The following is a 17,760-nucleotide window of genomic DNA, read 5'->3' as shown; positions in this document are numbered from 1 at the left end:
GCTCAGCTTCATTAACAGTCTCTCTTCCTTGTTGCAGTGATGCAGGTCGGACGTGTTGTGGCAGAGGGAGAAAAACCAACCTGCGAGAAGCCTCATCGATGGTGAATATTCCCATTTGGTATCAGAGTAGTTTGTTTATGCCGCAGCTGATGTGTTTATGTGTCTGCATGTAGCTGTTTGATGCGGCTATTGCCACACAGATTGACATTGTTAGCATTGTGGCTTCAGTAGCGCCAAACCGACCGCATGGTCTGTGCTAATGAGCCGAGCTGGGCCTACAAATTATAGCTGAATGATGCTGTCTGTGGCTCAAACTAACTTTATTAATGGCATAATTAATTCTAAGATGTGCATCTAATGTTTGCTTTTTTGTTATCATCGACTTTACTTAACTAAAAGCGCTTTGTGTTGCATTATTGCATGAATTGTGCAATATAATTAACTGATAAATAAAATGATTTTCGTGTGCAACTGACAGGCCCCAATCCCTGCGTGTTTTAGGATGATCAGCATGCACTCTGTTACCTGTTTGATAGGTTAGCTAACATTAATGAAGTCTAAAGCAAGAGTCTTGCAATAAATCCTGCTTTCATTAAGGTAACGTTAGTCAGTTTGTTTGAGGTGATGATGACTTTATACTTAGCAGGTGTATGAACTATTTTGTCCACCCCATTTATATCAGTGACGAATGATAAAAACTACACCCTTCAAAATGATTCCACCTCAAACTGCTTTAACAAATTGAACATAATGACCTCAGTGAAGTTAGACTTTATTCCAAATCTGTTGTACTGGAGTGCATTAGTTTTTGCTGGGTGTACCTAATAATCTGGCAGCCTAGTGTAGTCTGTTAAATTATAGCTGGGAATCATTTGCACCTTCTGCAGGGGTATTATGGTGGGTTTTTTCATCCGCATCTCAGAGCAGAACCACCGTTTTGGATGTTGCCATGTTTGATTATAATAAAGCTTTAGCTCTGCATTACACAGTCAAACCTTAATGATGAGTTGCATGTGAGTCCGTGTTTCACCTGAACCTCATGATTATTCTTTCACTGCACTGATGGGTTTGACGTTGCATATACATCCGAGGATGTTTAGTGTGGTGCACACTGAGACTAACCCATTGTGTTTTCTTTTCAGGATGTAAGGGCAGCATTGGATGCATTTTGATAAGGTCAGTATTGGTCTTTTTGTTTGATACATGAGAGGTGCACATGATTGTACATTGCTGTCAGCTTCTTAGCTACTACTGATCAGCCGCACCATATATGCAGCCTCCAAAGTGGCCATTATGTTAAATCAAGACCTAACAAATGTTTTTTGTTTTTTACAGGTAATGGGAACACTGCATGGACAGACTCCTCCAGATTGCTCCAGTTTTGTGTTTTTTAAAGTTTTAAAAGGCCAAAGTTGAATGTGTATACAGTTGTAGCGTAATTTGAAAGCCATACATATGATGTGCTGCCTGAAAATATGGAATGCATTTATAATCTACATGTCTTATGACACTGTATGAACTGTGATTCACTTGTTTATAAAGGTTTTTGTTAATGTAAACTCTATTGTATAATTTGCACCTTTTTGGAAGCTATGATGGGGAAAAATAGCTGCTATATCTTCAATAAACAGTTGAGGAAACTATTGTATCTTGTATTTTTAAGGAGGAAGCATTAATGTTTAAATGTGTGTAAAAGCTGTCTGGAATATAATAAAGAAGTGGTTCAAGCTTTTTGTGTGTAGAACTTAGTCTCGTACCAGAACATTTATACTTAATTGCACAAAAGTTGCATGTTTTCTAAAATATATAAATAGGGGTATAACAAAACAGTACAATGCCTACAAAGTGCAATAACACACAATCAAGACTAAAGCTGAGAGCTGCTGTGCAAGAGAATTTGAAAATGCTAGTAACTCATACATACTTGCACAAGTGAGAATAAACATGCAGAACTAATTGAAAAACTGATACAGTATCTGTATACATAAGATGGAATAAAGAGGCAAGTAGTCTGTACCCAAAAGTTCATTAGTTTTTTATTTATAGATGGCCCAGTCTGCAAGATACTGGATGCAGTCTGTACATAAACTTCACACAAAACTTTTAAAACATGTCAGTGTGATAGTTGGTGGATGAGAAGGATGCAGCAGAGTCCAGCTCCAGACATGTCAAAGAGGAAAAGGTGATCTGCCCACTTTAAGTATTGCAAGAGCGGATCTGAGGTCTCCATAACCAAAATGTGTCATGCATCAATCTGTTCAAACCTATGGTTCAAACACATGTTTATGATGCAACACTAAGCACTAAGTAAGCAGATGTATTAATCTATTTGTCAACAGTTTCTGAGCGCGCTTTATAAATGCTAACAAGGGGGGCTCAAAGTAAAGTGTCACCTGTTCAAGAAAATAAAGTTTGTCATGCTTGTGATCTGCTCACCAAGTAGATACAGTACTGTACATCATATTAATGTTTTTTTTCTCATTTTCTGAAACATACAAAATGTAATATAAAGATGTAAAAAGAGTATTTACAGATCTACTATACAGATCAGCCTCAGTTTAATTTCTTGTGTCTGCACCACTGACCTCCAGATAAACTTGTTTCTTTCAACACAATCTACTAAACAAAATATTTGTCAGTAAGCTCTGAGCTGAAGCTTTGGTTTCACAAATTTTTAGAGCACTCTCGTTTATGCCCAATATTCATTCAATGCTCATCTCCCATTTTGTAAAGTAGGTGTGACTGCGCCATTTGCGGAGTCAACATTACTGAGTCCCATAGTGTCTTTACTCTTTTTGGTTCCTGTTTGGTCAAATGATGTGCCCTCAAAGAGCCGAGCCATGAAGGCAAAGCCGTTCTGCCTGATGTAGGACTTCCCGGCAAAGGTGTAGAGGACGGGATTGGCACAGCTGCTGATGAAAGCGAAAGCTGAAGTCACTGCACGGCTTGACTTAGTGATATGGTCCAATCTGCAGACAGACAGAACATTTTATATAACAACTAAAACTTAACTTATGTTATATTTATGGAAAATGATATTACAATTTAGTAGCATCATTGACAGCTTGATTTAAAAATCTTTCAAACTAACGGATATGAAATGCTATAAGTAGTTCAGTGGAGTGATTACTGAACGGGCCTGCCAGTCACTAACTCGGCAGCCCAAAGGGTCAGGAGGCCCCTGATGCTTCACCTGCAAAATGTCACTGAAAGAGACAAAGTAACCACAGAGACACACAACAGCCACAAAGAGATGCAAAACATAGGGTTGCAACAACTACAAAGAGACACAAAGAAACTACAAAGATACAGAAAACCACAAACATATAACTACCAAGAGACACACTGGCTCCAAAGAAACAAAATGATTACAAAGAGACACAAAACAACTTCAAACATACAGATTATAACTACAAAGAGACACACAACTACAAAGATGCAAAAAACTAATAAAGAGACACAAAGCAACTACGATACAGAAAACTACAAATATACAGTAAACAACTTCAAAGAGACCAATGACTACAGAGAAACATAAACTTATTACAAAGAGACAGAAAAATAACTACAGACACACATAATGACCACAAGGGAACACAAAGATACAGAAAACGACTACAAAGAGACACACAATGACTATAAAGAGACACATAACGACCACAAAGGAACACAAAGCAACCACAAAGGTACAGAAAACATCTACAAAGAGACACACAATGACTATAAAGAGACACATAAGGACCACAAAGAAACACAAAGCAACCACAAAGATACAGAAAATGACTACAAAGAGACACACAATGACTATAAAGAGACACAAAACAACTACAAAGAGACACATAAGGACCACAAAGAAACACAAAGCAACCACAAAGGTACAGAAAACGACTTCAAAGAGACACACAATGACTATAAAGAGACACAAAACAACTACAAAGAGACACATAAGGACCACAAAGAAACACAAAGCAACCACAACAATACAGCAAATGACTACAAAGACACACACAATGACTATAAAGAGACACAAAACAACTACAAAGAGACACATAAGGACCACAAAGAAACACAAAGCAACTACAAAGAGACACATAAGGACCACAAAGAAACACAAAGCAACTACAAAGGCACAGAAAACGACTTCAAAGAGACACACAATGACTATAAAGAGACACAAAACAACTACAAAGAGACACATGAGGACCACAAAGGAACAGAAAGCAACCACAACAATACAGCAAACGACTACAAAGACACACACAATGACTATAAAGAGACACAAAACAACTACAAAGAGACACATAAGGACCACAAAGAAACACAAAGCAACCACAAAGATACAGAAAACAACTACAAAGAGACACACAATGACTATAAAGAGACACAAAACAACTACAAAGAGACAAATAAGGACCACAAAGGAACACAAAGCAACCACAAAGCTCCAGAAAATGACTACAAAGAGACACACAATAACTATAAAGAGACACAAAACAGCTACAAAGAGACACGTAACGATCACAAAGGAACACAAAGCAACCACAAAGATACAGAAAACAACCACAAAGATACAGAAAAAAACTACAAAGAGAGACACAATGACTATAAAGAGACACAAAACAACTACAAAGAAACAAAGCAGGATCAGACAGACTATCACTGTCAGATTTGAAACATAAAACATAGTTATCTCAGTATCATCAGTTATACTTATTTTTTGTCTGAATGCTGAACTGGCTTGAGGTCACAAAACCTCTAACAACCGTCTTAAAACAACTGTTAAATTATCAACAACATGGATTCATTTGAGGTTTTATTAAAAACCTTGATTAGTATTTTTAAGGTTCTTACCAGATATAGTAAAAAAAAATATCGTTGGTTTCAGTAGATATGTGTGGAAATTAATAGGCTTTTCTCAAATATATCATCAGGCAAAACCCTATATGTTTTTTATGGATTATCCGGGCTAAGTCCATTACTACCCTCTGTAGATATTCAGAATAATGCATAAAACAACCTCTTTGTGATGCAGTGCTGTTCCTTGTTTGCAACTCTAGTAAATAAAATAAGATCATTTTGTTTGAGAGGGTGGTTGAAAAAGGTGAAAATCTTTTGTTACTCACCTTCTTTTCACGGGTGAACCCTCTGGGTACCACTCAGCTGCCACCTTAGACAGACAAAAACATACTCATTGTTCATTTAAAAGATCAAATAATTGATTCAACAGCAGACATGTTTTTCATGTGATAAGTGGTGCCATGAACACGCCCTCACACACCTGCATCATGTTAACCACATGGTACGGCAACCAGAAAAGGCAGAACGTCACCACAATAGCCAGGATGAGTTTCTCGCTGCGGACCTTTCGGCGAAACTTGGTCTGCCTCAGGCGTCTCAGGATGAGGACATAGCTGGTTATGATAATTGCATAAGGAATAATGAATCCTGCCACCGTCTCCAAGGTATACTGAAACCTCACCTGCACACAGGATAAACAGATAAACAGATGTGTTACATGGATTTTTTTGTACATGATAGAATCTGTCAAGAAAACTTACTGAATCTGTTCATAAAACAAAGATAGAGCTTACAAATGTCCGTCAATATGTGTGTGATTTTTATAATTGTAGTAGGTAACTGATGGCACAAGCTTGTGAAGACAGGAGTCGATCCCTTGTCATAAGCTCAGGGTTAGATTTAGGACACTACTGTGAGAAACATCACAAACTAAAAAGAGTAGTGAGTAGGATTTAATAGTATCTAGCAGTGAGGACTGGACATGACAACCAGCTGAAACTTCTCCCGTGTGCCAAGCGTGAACTCCAGGGCAGAATTCCTGAAGTGTTCATTGCCCAGGAGGTTTTTACAGAGAGCCAAATTATCCGCAGAGGTCTCTTCCTCTCCAAAACAAACCGGCCAGGTGGTTAGAATAAGTGGAAACACTGAATAAAGCAGTTTCACGTTACAAATCAATGTTTTTCCAACGCTGTTTGGTTTGTGCAAATAACCCTGTTCCGAGTCAGTGTTGGTTTGTCACTTATGAGCTACTGTAGAAACATGGCACTTCAGCATGGCAGAATCCATGACAGAGGACCTGTGACAACAATTTTCGTAGAGGCCAAACAGTGGAATTACAACTCCGGGTCCACCACCTGATGCCTAGACAGATTTTTCCCATTAACTTAGCCTACATGGCGAAAGAGACGTTTCTAAATCAGTGGATACATTTTTTTTTACCAGTGAGATTTAATCCATTCAGTCCGATAACATTTTGAAAGTCTCGAAGAGCCACATGACAGAATTATTTTATCCCCATTCAAGCTAACGGAGGGCTAAACCATAATAGCCCACTCAGCAGGTGGATGTCTCCCAGGGGCTTTTGACCAAACGATATTCAGATTAAATACAAATATAAAAATCATTTCTTGTTGCAATCCTAGTCTACTTACATGTCGTGGCAGTGTGTGATTGGGCACACACACCAGTCTGGTTCTATTATTTTCATCTTTGTCCTCTCTGACGTCTCGAAACACTAGTGAGGGGATAGCAATGACCATCACCAGCACCCACATGCCTATAATGACCCTCCTCACAACCTTCCTGCTGGCCAGGTTGGACATGCTCCTCGGCAGCACTACTGCCACCAGCCTGTGCACGCTCATCAGCGTGATCAGAAAGATGGAGGCGTACATGTTGGAGTTGCACAGGTAGAACAGGCATTTACACATGGCGTCGCCAAAGACCCACGTCTGTTTGGCCAGGTAGACAATGAAGACGATGGTGAGGGCCATGAGGAAGCCATCAGCACATGCTAGATTGAGGATGAGGAGGGTGGTGACTGAACGTCGTCGGATGCGAGCCAGGATGCTCCAGACGATGAAGAGGTTGCCAGGGACACCCAGGAGGAAGACCAAGCCGAGGATGAGGGCACCCAAGGTCGTGGAGAAGTCATTGCTCACAACGCTTTTATCCTCTGGGTTCTTTGTAATGGGAGAGGGAGTAGTCCAATAGAGATGACTGACGTTTGCCATGCTGGAAGGAGTTTTGATCCTGAGGACAAGAGACACAGATACAGCCTGAAAATGTCTTTCAAATGAAGTGAAGGCTGTTGAGTAGGAATGAGTATTTATATTGATAATAACTGACATTTGCGTATTTGTATGTTTGATATTTATTATTTGTTTATTTGGAACTTGTACTCATTGCATTAGCAGTAATAGAGCATGTGTCTACATGCACAGTTAGTTACTATGGGCTGTGGGTCTCTTCTCTCTTTTAGTGATGGGTGGACTGATGCTTTTCACAGTATCGTTTTTCTTCTTTCTTCTTCTTCAGTATCAATGTGTTTAAAATACATATTGTACATACATTTGTCCCTTACAAAAATATATATATTAAACTAAAGTTCTATTTTCTCTAAACATCCAGAGTCAGGCAAACGTATGGATGCCTTTCTCATGGCTTCTCAGTATTTGTTCAGAAGAAAAAATGTGCATGCATACTCCATATTCACTCTGTCAATAATCTGTGCTGTTTATTACGTGTTACTGGGGCAGAGATAAGATCTTTGCTGTCAAAAAAGGACATTTTATCACTTCAGTTTTCTGCAGACTTTGTGTTACAAAGATACAGGGTGTTTTTCTGTCCATGGTAGCGGATGCAGACCTACTTTCAAAACTGATCAGATCTAAACTGAAGTATGCTGCACACAACTTATTATTAAATGCCAGTCAGCAGATTTTTTATGAAGTATTCTCTTCTGATGGCTTTGAAGATTTGAAACTGAAACCTGATGACAGATATTTCTTTTGCAAGCTTCATGATAATATTTATCGCAGTCCTCAACAACCTGCTTCGATATATTTTTTTGTCAACTTTGATAGAAGTGTTTTCACATATGTTGGTGTGCCTGTGTAACATCTACAGGAACAGGCGGTAAAGGAGAACTTCCTCTTAAAGGAAACCATCTTTTACTGTGACTCATTAAAAGATGTAGTAAAAGAGGGGGGAAAAAAACAAAATACTGTACCGGTTATTTGTTCTTACACATAACACTTTACTTCTCAAAGATGAAGATGGTAATGATCTGGAGAAAATAATGATGCAACTCATGATCAACTTTACAAAGCATTGTTCATCACTGTTGCTCAAGCTGTTTTCAGAATTAGAGGATGGCTGCCACCCTGACGCAGCCTCTAAAATATTCACATCAGTCCTTGCAGGCAGTAGTGCACCTGAAACTCAGAGGCAGCATGCTAAAACACGCCGAACATTAGCAGTACTGCGTCAGAGAGCAACAGTATTTCGACACAGTCTTTGATTTTACTTTCTTGTCCTGTGTCTTTCCTCTCATTGCCTTTCATATGGAAACTCGTGCCATCCAGTGCAGATGTCACAGAGGGTTGACCTTTAAGGATAAACTAATATGCTGACTAGAAATATTAAACATGAGTGATGTGGAGAGAGGGTAATTGGTTCAGAAACGATATGCTCTCCGCAAAACCACATTTGTGAGAACAAGGCATCAAGCCCTTATTTCCTGATTAAGTCCTAATTTCCTTGCTCTGGTCCCACTAAAGCAAACTGTTTATTTTCCCCTGATGGCCGTGAACCAGAGTGAACGAGTAAACAAAGTCTTACATGACTAGTGGAAAAATGCAACAGATAGCTGAGTCTAAGCAACACACTGATGCTGTCAGGTGAACAAATTGTTTCTAGGTACAATAAAACTGTTGCAAGTTAAAAAACAAAACAAAACAGGTGTTATGAAGCTGTTCTAGCCCACAGATGACCATGTTATCTGTCAGTTCTGTCAGTTGGAAAAAAATCAAACACACATCTGCAACTTGTGATCTCATGTTGCAATGGATTTGCAACATAAATGTACTGATGATGGAGAAAACTCAGATGTAATTCATGTTGAAATGACAAATGTATGTGCAAGAGAAACTGACAAATGGAAAAAATAAGAGGTACTTTTGCAGAGAATTCCAGCAAAGATATGATTTCTGACCATATTAAGCAATTATTTGGGTTCAAAAACCAAAAAAAGCAAAACCTGAAAAGCTTTTGAAGAATCTGAAACTCACCACATCACTGCAAATGACTGCCAGAAATTGTTTGCCGATAAAGAAATAGCGTTTTCGCAGGCCAGTGTTCTAAAAATAATGAGGTCACAGGTTTGTAATTAATCTGCTGCGTGTACAAAATCAAGTCAAGAAAAGTAAATTATTATTTTAAGAGGCAGATGTTTGTAAAATCTGACAGAAAATGTCAACAAGAAGTCCACAACAAGTTTCCCAGTGAACATGTAGGAGTGACTGACCTTTCCAGGACTTGATGTCTCTCTGTGATGTGTGTCAGTTTCAATTGTTCCACTGCTGCTCTTCGCTCTGTCCGACAGTGTTTCCCTTATGTGACGGTCTCTCTTAGCTCTGTCCATAATAAACTGATTCACATCCTGCCCCACAGGCTGCAACATGCTGTGGTTAGAGAGAGGGAGGCACAGAGGTGTGTCCTTCTTTAAAACTCTCACTCTCCCTCCCACTGACTGCAGTGCTGCATATCCATCTTCATATAAGACAAGAACCATGTGGGAAATATCTCAAGTATCTGTGATATAACATTGTTTGTATTAAGGCCTTTTAATATAAACAAACATGCACTCTTCCCAAAAACATGTCCCAGTGTCATGTAAAAATGCATATTTGTGTGTCCTGGGGCATTTTGTTCTGCTCTCTGAGTCAAGTGTTGCGTAATCTGAAGGAACAGAGGAGTATAGGTGATTCAAATTCTTGCACAAGCTCCCTGTGTCATGAATTCTGGGCACACAAGCACAAACATGTATACTAATAGCACACACACACACACATACACACACACACACACACACACACACACACACACAAACTCATACTCACAGGTTTGTACAAGTTTCTGATACTGACAGGAATGTTGCTTTCCGAGGAGAAAGGTGGAGAAATTAAAGGAAGCCCAAAGATGAAACCTTCCATCCAAGGTTTGCTGAACATGCATGACCTTGTTCAGTGACGTAATGTCTTGTTCATGCAGTTTTTACACTTACACACTACAGTTGTATTAACAACTTCACCAACACCTTCACCATCTATTGGCCACTAAGCAGCTGAAATTGAGAAGCTGAAGCCAGAATCGACTTCGGGCTCTTAAGACTGTTTGTAATGGTTTGAACAAACACCAGAATACTTTACCACTTTGAAATCCTGACTTAAAAGCTGGTGTTCAGTAATGAAAGTAAAGGCCTAACAGGTATTTATAGGTGTTGGAGAGTACTGCTGCATGTGTGAAAGAAGTTGTACATAGCCTTTTGTGGCACCAGAAAAAGCCATGTTAAAACTGATAAACTTTTATTTTACTTTAATTTTAATTTAATTTAATTTATTTTTTTTTTTTGTTGTTCTCATACATTCGTTGTATACTAGCCTTTTAAACTGGAGGCTGCTGCTTTACGTGTTTTACACTCCTTACAGTTTAGAAGAATTAGCCTCTTAGTATATATGCAAACCAACATCCATAGGTGCTCGACAGTGACTCCAACATTGTTGTTAAATTTCAGGCCAAGCAAACGTGCTTTGGGGCAAAAAAATCTGACATAAGAGATATCGCTTCTAACTGGAGTGTTTTAACAGCTGGACAGTCCCAGAGCAAGTGGAATTAAGCACCTTGGCTGCCACAATTGTGCCAGCATTAATCTTGATGTTTGTCATCCATCTTGGATAATCTAACAGGAGTAGTATAGCTCTGCATAGAATCTTATATTGTATAATCTTAAATCTCACACATTGTAGAAGATCAAAGCTGACCTCCAAAATATGTTCCACTGGGAAGCAGTTAGATCTGTATTTAAGTCATGCTCCCAAGCCAGCTGGACAGAAAAATATGCATTAGGGGCAGCTATAGACATTAAGTTATAGGTATCTGGGACCACACCTCTTGCCAGGGTTGCCTTCTTTAGAAGCTGATCCCACTCTGGATATGAGGCAAGTACCACTCCCTTTTCACATTTCTTATTTAAAATAGAAGATAATTGAGCATATCTGTAGATGTGATATTTCCCTCCAACCACTGCCCACTTTAGACTTAAATTTATAGGCCTAAGTTAATGGATACATTCCATTGTATGAAAGATAATACCGAAATACATCTAGGATGCCTTGACCCCCCCTTGGATCTGGGTGTGATTCATTTCTTGTAAGCAGAATTGCTTGCAAGAAATTCCAAAGGAATTGAATGAAGCGGGTTAAATGTGAAATTTTAGAGGGATTGATGCAATAATATGAGTAAGTCTTGGTGATACATTCATTTTAAGGTCTAACTCATAGAGACAATGGTAAGGCCAGCCATCTCTTGATGTCATCCTTAATGGATTGGAGGACGCCAGGGACATTTAGGCTAAAACTTTTAATGATGAGAGATATGATATTAATTCCCAGATACCTCATCCCATTTTTTTCCAGATAAAAGGGGGTGTCCATTAAATTAGATTTAAATGTGCAAGGGTTTAGTGGGGTTGCCTCACTCTTTTTCCAATTTATCTTATTCCCAGAAAAGCTGCCAAAAAAAATAATCAAATTAAGAACAGCTGGAGCTGAGGATGTTGGCTTGGTTAAGGTTAGCAAAATATCATCAGCATACGTATTCAATTTAAAATTATGACCATAAATGTTCACACCGTGTATATCATCACTAGAGTGGATACCACATGCCAGTGGCTCAAGAGCTATGATGAAAAGTGAAGGGCTAATCCCACCGAATGTCCCAGTGTAAAAGGAAGAGTTCTGAGATTAATTTGTTGGTTCTAACAGAGGCACTAAAGAGAGCTAGTGAAATTAGGACCAAAGCCAGATTTTTTAAATGTACAAAATAAATAGTTACATTCTATCTGATCAAAGACTTTCTCAGCATCTAATGATGCTGCAATGACTGGAGACTTACAGTACTGAAACTAGCTTCTAGCCTAATCTGGAAAACCCTCCGCTTATTATTTGAGGAAGGATGGTGGCTACTCATCAAAGCTGGATCCTTGGACAAATTCAATTTAAACTGATGATGGCTATGGACTATAAATTTAAGGATCACAGAGGTCATCAGGACTTATCCTCTAGATACCATGTGTGTGCAACATCTTGTGGCAGTCAACAGCACAGTTGTTGAAATATTGCAGTCTGGACCAAAGTGGTGGACCGACTTCTCAACTTACAACATAAATGTTGTAAGTTTAGTTATAGAGATTATTTAAAGTGAAGTGGTCAAAATGTTATAATAATTGTGTATGCTTGGTTTTGCCATGCATGTAAACTATAAAGCAAATGGATTTGAATAAGTCATTTTAACTCACAGGGAATATCACAGACTTTGGTTGCTACCTTTTGGCTCAGATCACTTGAGGGCACTGCTAGCATGACTTACTTCCTCCTGAGACAAGAAAGCACTTAAAAGAATACTTCACCCACAAAATGATCATTTGTGTATCAATCACTCACCACGTGATACACTGAATTCGTGAAGTAAATGTTGTTCTCTCACATGCCTCCATGATAAATGAAGAATCCAAAAACAGAGAAAAGTCTTGATGAATTAAAGTTAAGGGGGTCCGTGTTTAACAACAGCAAAACAATATCAAAACATCCATTTACATATAGGCACAATAACCATTCATGTGTGGGAGTGTTTATGCGTAAGTGTTTTAGATAATAAGGTTTATAATCAGTGAGGCTTGAATTGTACTTCTGGAGTTTCTAAACAAATGTTTTGATATAGTTTTGCTGTTGTTGAATGCTGATCCAGATGATTTAAATTCATCAAGTGTTCTCTGTTTTTGGATTCATTGTCTACTGTGGAGGCATGTGGGGAAAAAAAAGTTTTCTTCACAAATTCAACGTAACATTGGGAGAGAAATTTACATACAAATGATCATTTTGTGGGTGAGATATTTCTTTAATATTTTATCTATCTTTTAAAAATGGATTAAAAATGTATTTAACTGATTGGATGAATTTAATGATTATGCTGTCACTGCAGTTTAAGAGGAATCATTTTTATTTGCAATAATTTTATTATATTTATTGCACTTACTGTAGAGAAAATACTTATTTTCTGTTGCACATTTCACCTGTTGTTTGAGGGCCCCTGTAAATTAAGTCTCTAAGGAGGAAAAGAAAGGTGTGGTTCACTTCCCTAGAGCTGAACGTGACAGTCCAGGATGAAGTCTGTTTACTCATCATATATATATGTATAGACCTACACACACACACACACACACACACACACACACACACACTGGTATCTCCATGAAAGTTCAGTTTTCAGCTTTATAAAGCACTTTAGAAATAATTCTGGTGATATTAAATTGAATGTCATTATATTCCCAAAACACATAGAGAAGTTATTAATTTCTATGATATACAAAATGAAAAAACAAAACAAAAACAAAAAACAGTTGTGAGGTTTTCACCTGACCATGATAATGTATAATCTGAATAAATGTCTCCATGTCTGACAGCTGTCACCCATTTGCCTTTATGGTTCTATAATAACTTTTACCTTTAACTGATAAGGACTCAAAGTCTCGGTCTACAACATTATATAGAACAGTAGGCTACAGTACACAGTATGGAAAATGAGGAAGTGAGCCTATTGTTACAAGCCTATTGGAGGTACGTATGCCGTTCAATTGTAAATACTTGATATAACAGGAATCAGCTCAGAGTAATAGTCTGAAATACAATGGCGTGCAAAAGTTGGGCCACCCCTGGTCAAAATTTCATTTTCTGTGAGTAGTTAACTGAACTGAACTTATTTTTAAAAGGCATGAAGTTAAAGATGACACATAACTTCAGTATTGTGAGTAAGATTTTTATTGCAGTCTTTTACAGTTTCAAAATAACAACAGAAGGATAAGGGCCTGAAGCAAAAGTCTGGGCGCCCAGCATGGTCAGCACTTAGTAGTGCCCCCTTTGGCAAGTATCACAGCTTCTAAACACTTTTTGTATCCAGGTAAGAGTCTTTCAGTTCTTGTTTGGGGTATTTTCACTAATTCTTCCTGCAAAAGTTTTCTAGTTCTGTGAGATTCTTGGGCTGTCTTGCATGCATTGCTCTTTTGGGACTATCCACAGATTTTAATTGATGTTTAAGTCGAGGGGACTGTGACGGCAAAACCTTCAGCTTGCTCTTCTTGAGGGAGTCCATTTTGGGTTTCAAGGAGTCTTGAATTATTGAGAAAAGGTGTCTGGACTTCAGCAGTTTTAAAGATGGTGTGACGTTTGCTTCCAGAATTTGCAGGAATTTAACTGATTCCATTCTCCCCTCTACCTGTGAAATGCTCCCCATGCCACGGGCTGCAACACAAGCCCAAAGCATGATCCATCCACCACCGTGTTTAACAAAGACAGTCCAAACAGTACAGGCCAAAAGTTTGGACACACCTTCTCATTCAATGTGTTTTCTTTATTTTCATGACTATTTACATTGTAGATTCTCACTGAAGGCATCAAAACTATGAATGAACACATGTGGAGTTATGTACTTAACAAAAAAAGGTGAAATAACTGAAAACATGTTTTATATTCTAGTTTCTTCAAAATAGCCACCCTTTGCTCTGATTACTGCTTTGCACACTCTTGGCATTCTCTCCATGAGCTTCAAGAGGTAGTCACCTGAAATGGTTTTCCAACAGTCTTGAAGGAGTTCCCAGAGGTGTTTAGCACTTGTTGGCCCCTTTGCCTTCACTCTGCGGTCCAGCTCACCCCAAACCATCTCGATTGGGTTCAGGTCCGGTGACTGTGGAGGCCAGGTCATCTGCCGCAGCACTCCATCACTCTCCTTCTTGGTCAAATAGCCCTTACACAGCCTGGAGGTGTGTTTGGGGTCATTGTCCTGTTGAAAAATAAATGATGGTCCAACTAAACGCAAACCGGATGGGATGGCATGTCGCTGCAGGATGCTGTGGTAGCCATGCTGGTTCAGTGTGCCTTCAATTTTGAATAAATCCCCAACAGTGTCACCAGCAAAACACCCCCACACCATCACACCTCCTCCTCCATGCTTCACAGTGGGAACCAGGCATGTGGAATCCATCCGTTCACCTTTTCTGCGTCTCACAAAGACACGGCGGTTGGAACCAAAGATCTCAAATTTGGACTCATCAGACCAAAGCACAGATTTCCACTGGTCTAATGTCCATTCCTTGTGTTTCTTGGCCCAAACAAATCTCTTCTGCTTGTTGCCTCTCCTTAGCAGTGGTTTCCTAGCAGCTATTTGACCATGAAGGCCTGATTTGCGCAGTCTCCTCTTAACAGTTGTTCTAGAGATGGGTCTGCTGCTAGAACTCTGTGTGGCATTCATCTGGTCTCTGATCTGAGCTGCTGTTAACTTGCCATTTCTGAGGCTGGTGACTCAGATGAACTTATCCTCAGAAGCAGAGGTGACTCTTGGTCTTCCTTTCCTGGGTTGGTCCTCATGTGTGCCAGTTTCGTTGTAGCGCTTGATGGTTTTTGCGACTCCATTTGGGGACACATTTAAAGTTTTTGCAATTTTCCGGACTGAATGACCTTCATTTCTTAAAGTAATGATGGCCACTCGTTTTTCTTTAGTTAGCTAATTGGTTCTTGCCATAATATGAATTTTAACAGTTGTCCAATAGGGCTGTCGGCTATGTATTAACCTGACTTCTGCACAACACAACTGATGGTCCCAACCCCATTGATAAAGCAAGAAATCCCAATAATTAACCCTGATAAGGCACACCTGTGAAGTGGAAACCATTTCAAGTGACTACCTCTTGAAGCTCATGGAGAGAATGCCAAGAGTGTGCAAAGCAGTAATCAGAGCAAAGGGTGGCTATTTTGAAGAAACTAGAATATAAAACATGTTTTCGGTTATTTCACCTTTTTTTGTTAAGTACATAACTCCACATGTGTTCATTCATAGTTTTGATGCCTTCAGTGAGAATCTACAATGTAAATAGTCATGAAAATAACGAAAATGCATTGAATGAGAAGGTGTGTCCAAACTTTTGGCCTGTACTGTATATATATATATAATTCTGCATCTTTTTTACCTAAAACACATCTTTGCTCACTGCATCCAGAAAGTCCAATTTTTACTTCATCAGTCCACAGGAATTGTTTCCAAAAAGCTGTGCTTGTTCAGATAGTCCTTTGCAAACTTCTGACGCTGAATTTTGTGTTGAGGACACAGGAAAGGTCCTTTCCTTCTGATGACTCTTCCATGAAGGTCATTTGTACAGGTGTCACTGCACAGCAGAACAGTGCACCACCACTCCAGAGTCTGATAAATCTTCCTGCAGGTCTTTTACAGTCAAACAGGGTTTTGATTTTTTGATTTGCCTTTCTAGTAATCCTACGAGCAGCTCTATCAGAACGTTTTCTTGGTCTTCCAGACCTTAACTTGACCTCTGCAGTTCAACAACAATGGAGCAAAACTTTTTAAATCCATACTCTCCTGGAGTCAATTGTCTGGACGTACAGCATCTGAAAATGAAAACATGAATATAACGTATTTCAACACCACAGATCATGATAACATCACAGTTTAGGCCATTGATTCAGTCAGTCAATAAATATTTTCAATCTGTCTGTGACTCAGAATATCAGTGTGTCAGACTCAGGGGTAAACTTGCGAAACATTTTTCAGTGATAACAAGAATCTGTGTCCTCAGGCTGTGAAAGATGACTGGTGAGGAAAGTTACAGGGAAACTGTTCTGTCTCTCACCACATGATGGCAACGCGTGCACAGGAATCCTCTTTTTCTCCCCCTCTCATAAACTTGACACTCAGCAGTTCCTCCTGTGTGTTGCACTCATCCATCACATTGCCGCGCTCCTTTAAACAATTTATTAGCTATTCAACTCCACAGTTTCACAACCCCCCAAAACTTTCCATTTCTAGAGAGGCTCTGCACCTCAACTGCTGGACATGTGCATAGATACAGTACCTGCATGTAGTTCCGCTTTATGAGGCAATTACTGAAGTCTTCATTTGCACTCTTGCTCACATATAGAAAACTCACAACACCTAACGCTTTGGCAAAACAAGTTTCTCTAATTCAGGATTCCCATGTGAAGACTTCTGTAGAGTAAATGGGGACTTAGAGCAAGTCACATGCAGCTGAATCTGAAAATAACTTACATATTACTCTGATACAGTTTAGTTTTCTTTTAATATTTCTTCCTTTAGTGCTACTTGTGTACACCTTATTTTATTTTATCACCGATTTTACTGTTTTATTCTATCACAAATATTTAAATATTAGTTTATACATTTCCTGTGTGTGTAGCATGGAGGGCTACAACTACATTTCATTGTGCACCCCTCTTTTGTATATTGACAATAATAATGAAACCTTGACCTTGAACTTTGACCTTGACAATGCATCCTTTTCGCACCTGTTTGGCCTTCAATCCACACTAAACTGCCATGACACACACCCAAAAGCATTTCAAAAACAGAGTAGATAAATCTGAAACACCATCCTTTTCCATTATAATGTAGACGATGACGCACAGCATATCTGCTTAGACACAACCAAGTTTCTGTGTAACAGTTAAGTTAGGAAACCAACTTCCCTCCAGTGGAAAAAAAACTTGAGCCTGTCTCAACTTCTCATACACAATGCAATGTGTTCCAGTAAAGCACTGAGTTGCCCACTCACAAAAACATACACAAGCACATATTGCTGGTAAATGACTTTGCGAACATAAA

General features: G+C 38.9%; 1 protein-coding gene and 1 long non-coding RNA gene across 3 annotated transcripts; one reads left to right on the top strand and one right to left on the bottom strand.

The window, feature by feature from the left end:
* The first annotated feature begins 11 nt into the window (after positions 1-11).
* On the top strand, positions 12-1,731 carry LOC117272310 (uncharacterized). The gene is made up of 3 exons (XR_004502931.2): positions 12-101; positions 1,143-1,176; positions 1,336-1,731. It is a non-coding gene; the product is annotated as an uncharacterized LOC117272310 (long non-coding RNA).
* Positions 1,732-2,018: 287 nt separating this feature from the next.
* ltb4r2b (leukotriene B4 receptor 2b) lies at positions 2,019-9,477 on the bottom strand. Of its 2 annotated transcripts, XM_033650040.2 has the most exons (6): positions 9,326-9,461; positions 9,090-9,158; positions 6,450-7,050; positions 5,279-5,479; positions 5,124-5,167; positions 2,019-2,969 (listed from the first exon to the last, which is right to left on the bottom strand). In XM_033650040.2, exons 2-6 carry the CDS (start codon positions 9,092-9,094, stop codon positions 2,714-2,716), a joined length of 1,107 nt encoding a protein of 368 aa, XP_033505931.2. In that variant the 5' UTR covers positions 9,095-9,158; positions 9,326-9,461; the 3' UTR covers positions 2,019-2,713. The 2 variants fall into 2 exon arrangements, with proteins under 2 accessions (XP_033505931.2, XP_033505932.2); XM_033650041.2 differs by lacking the exon at positions 9,090-9,158 and having other exon boundaries at positions 9,326-9,477.
* Between the last annotated feature and the right edge of the window lie 8,283 nt (positions 9,478-17,760).

Source organism: Epinephelus lanceolatus, chromosome 12 (genome assembly GCF_041903045.1).
Source record: "Epinephelus lanceolatus isolate andai-2023 chromosome 12, ASM4190304v1, whole genome shotgun sequence".
NCBI classification, from domain to species: Eukaryota; Metazoa; Chordata; class Actinopteri; order Perciformes; family Serranidae; genus Epinephelus; species Epinephelus lanceolatus.
This window is presented reverse-complemented; position numbering and strand designations above follow the sequence as displayed.

Coding starts and splice junctions, on each gene's coding strand:
- ltb4r2b (XM_033650040.2), bottom strand. Junction 5,168..5,278: donor ATGTGGTTAACATGATGCAG/GTGTGTGAGGGC, acceptor TGTCTGTCTAAG/GTGGCAGCTGAGTGGTACCC. Junction 2,970..5,123: donor GGTTCACCCGTGAAAAGAAG/GTGAGTAACAAA, acceptor GTCTGTCTGCAG/ATTGGACCATATCACTAAGT.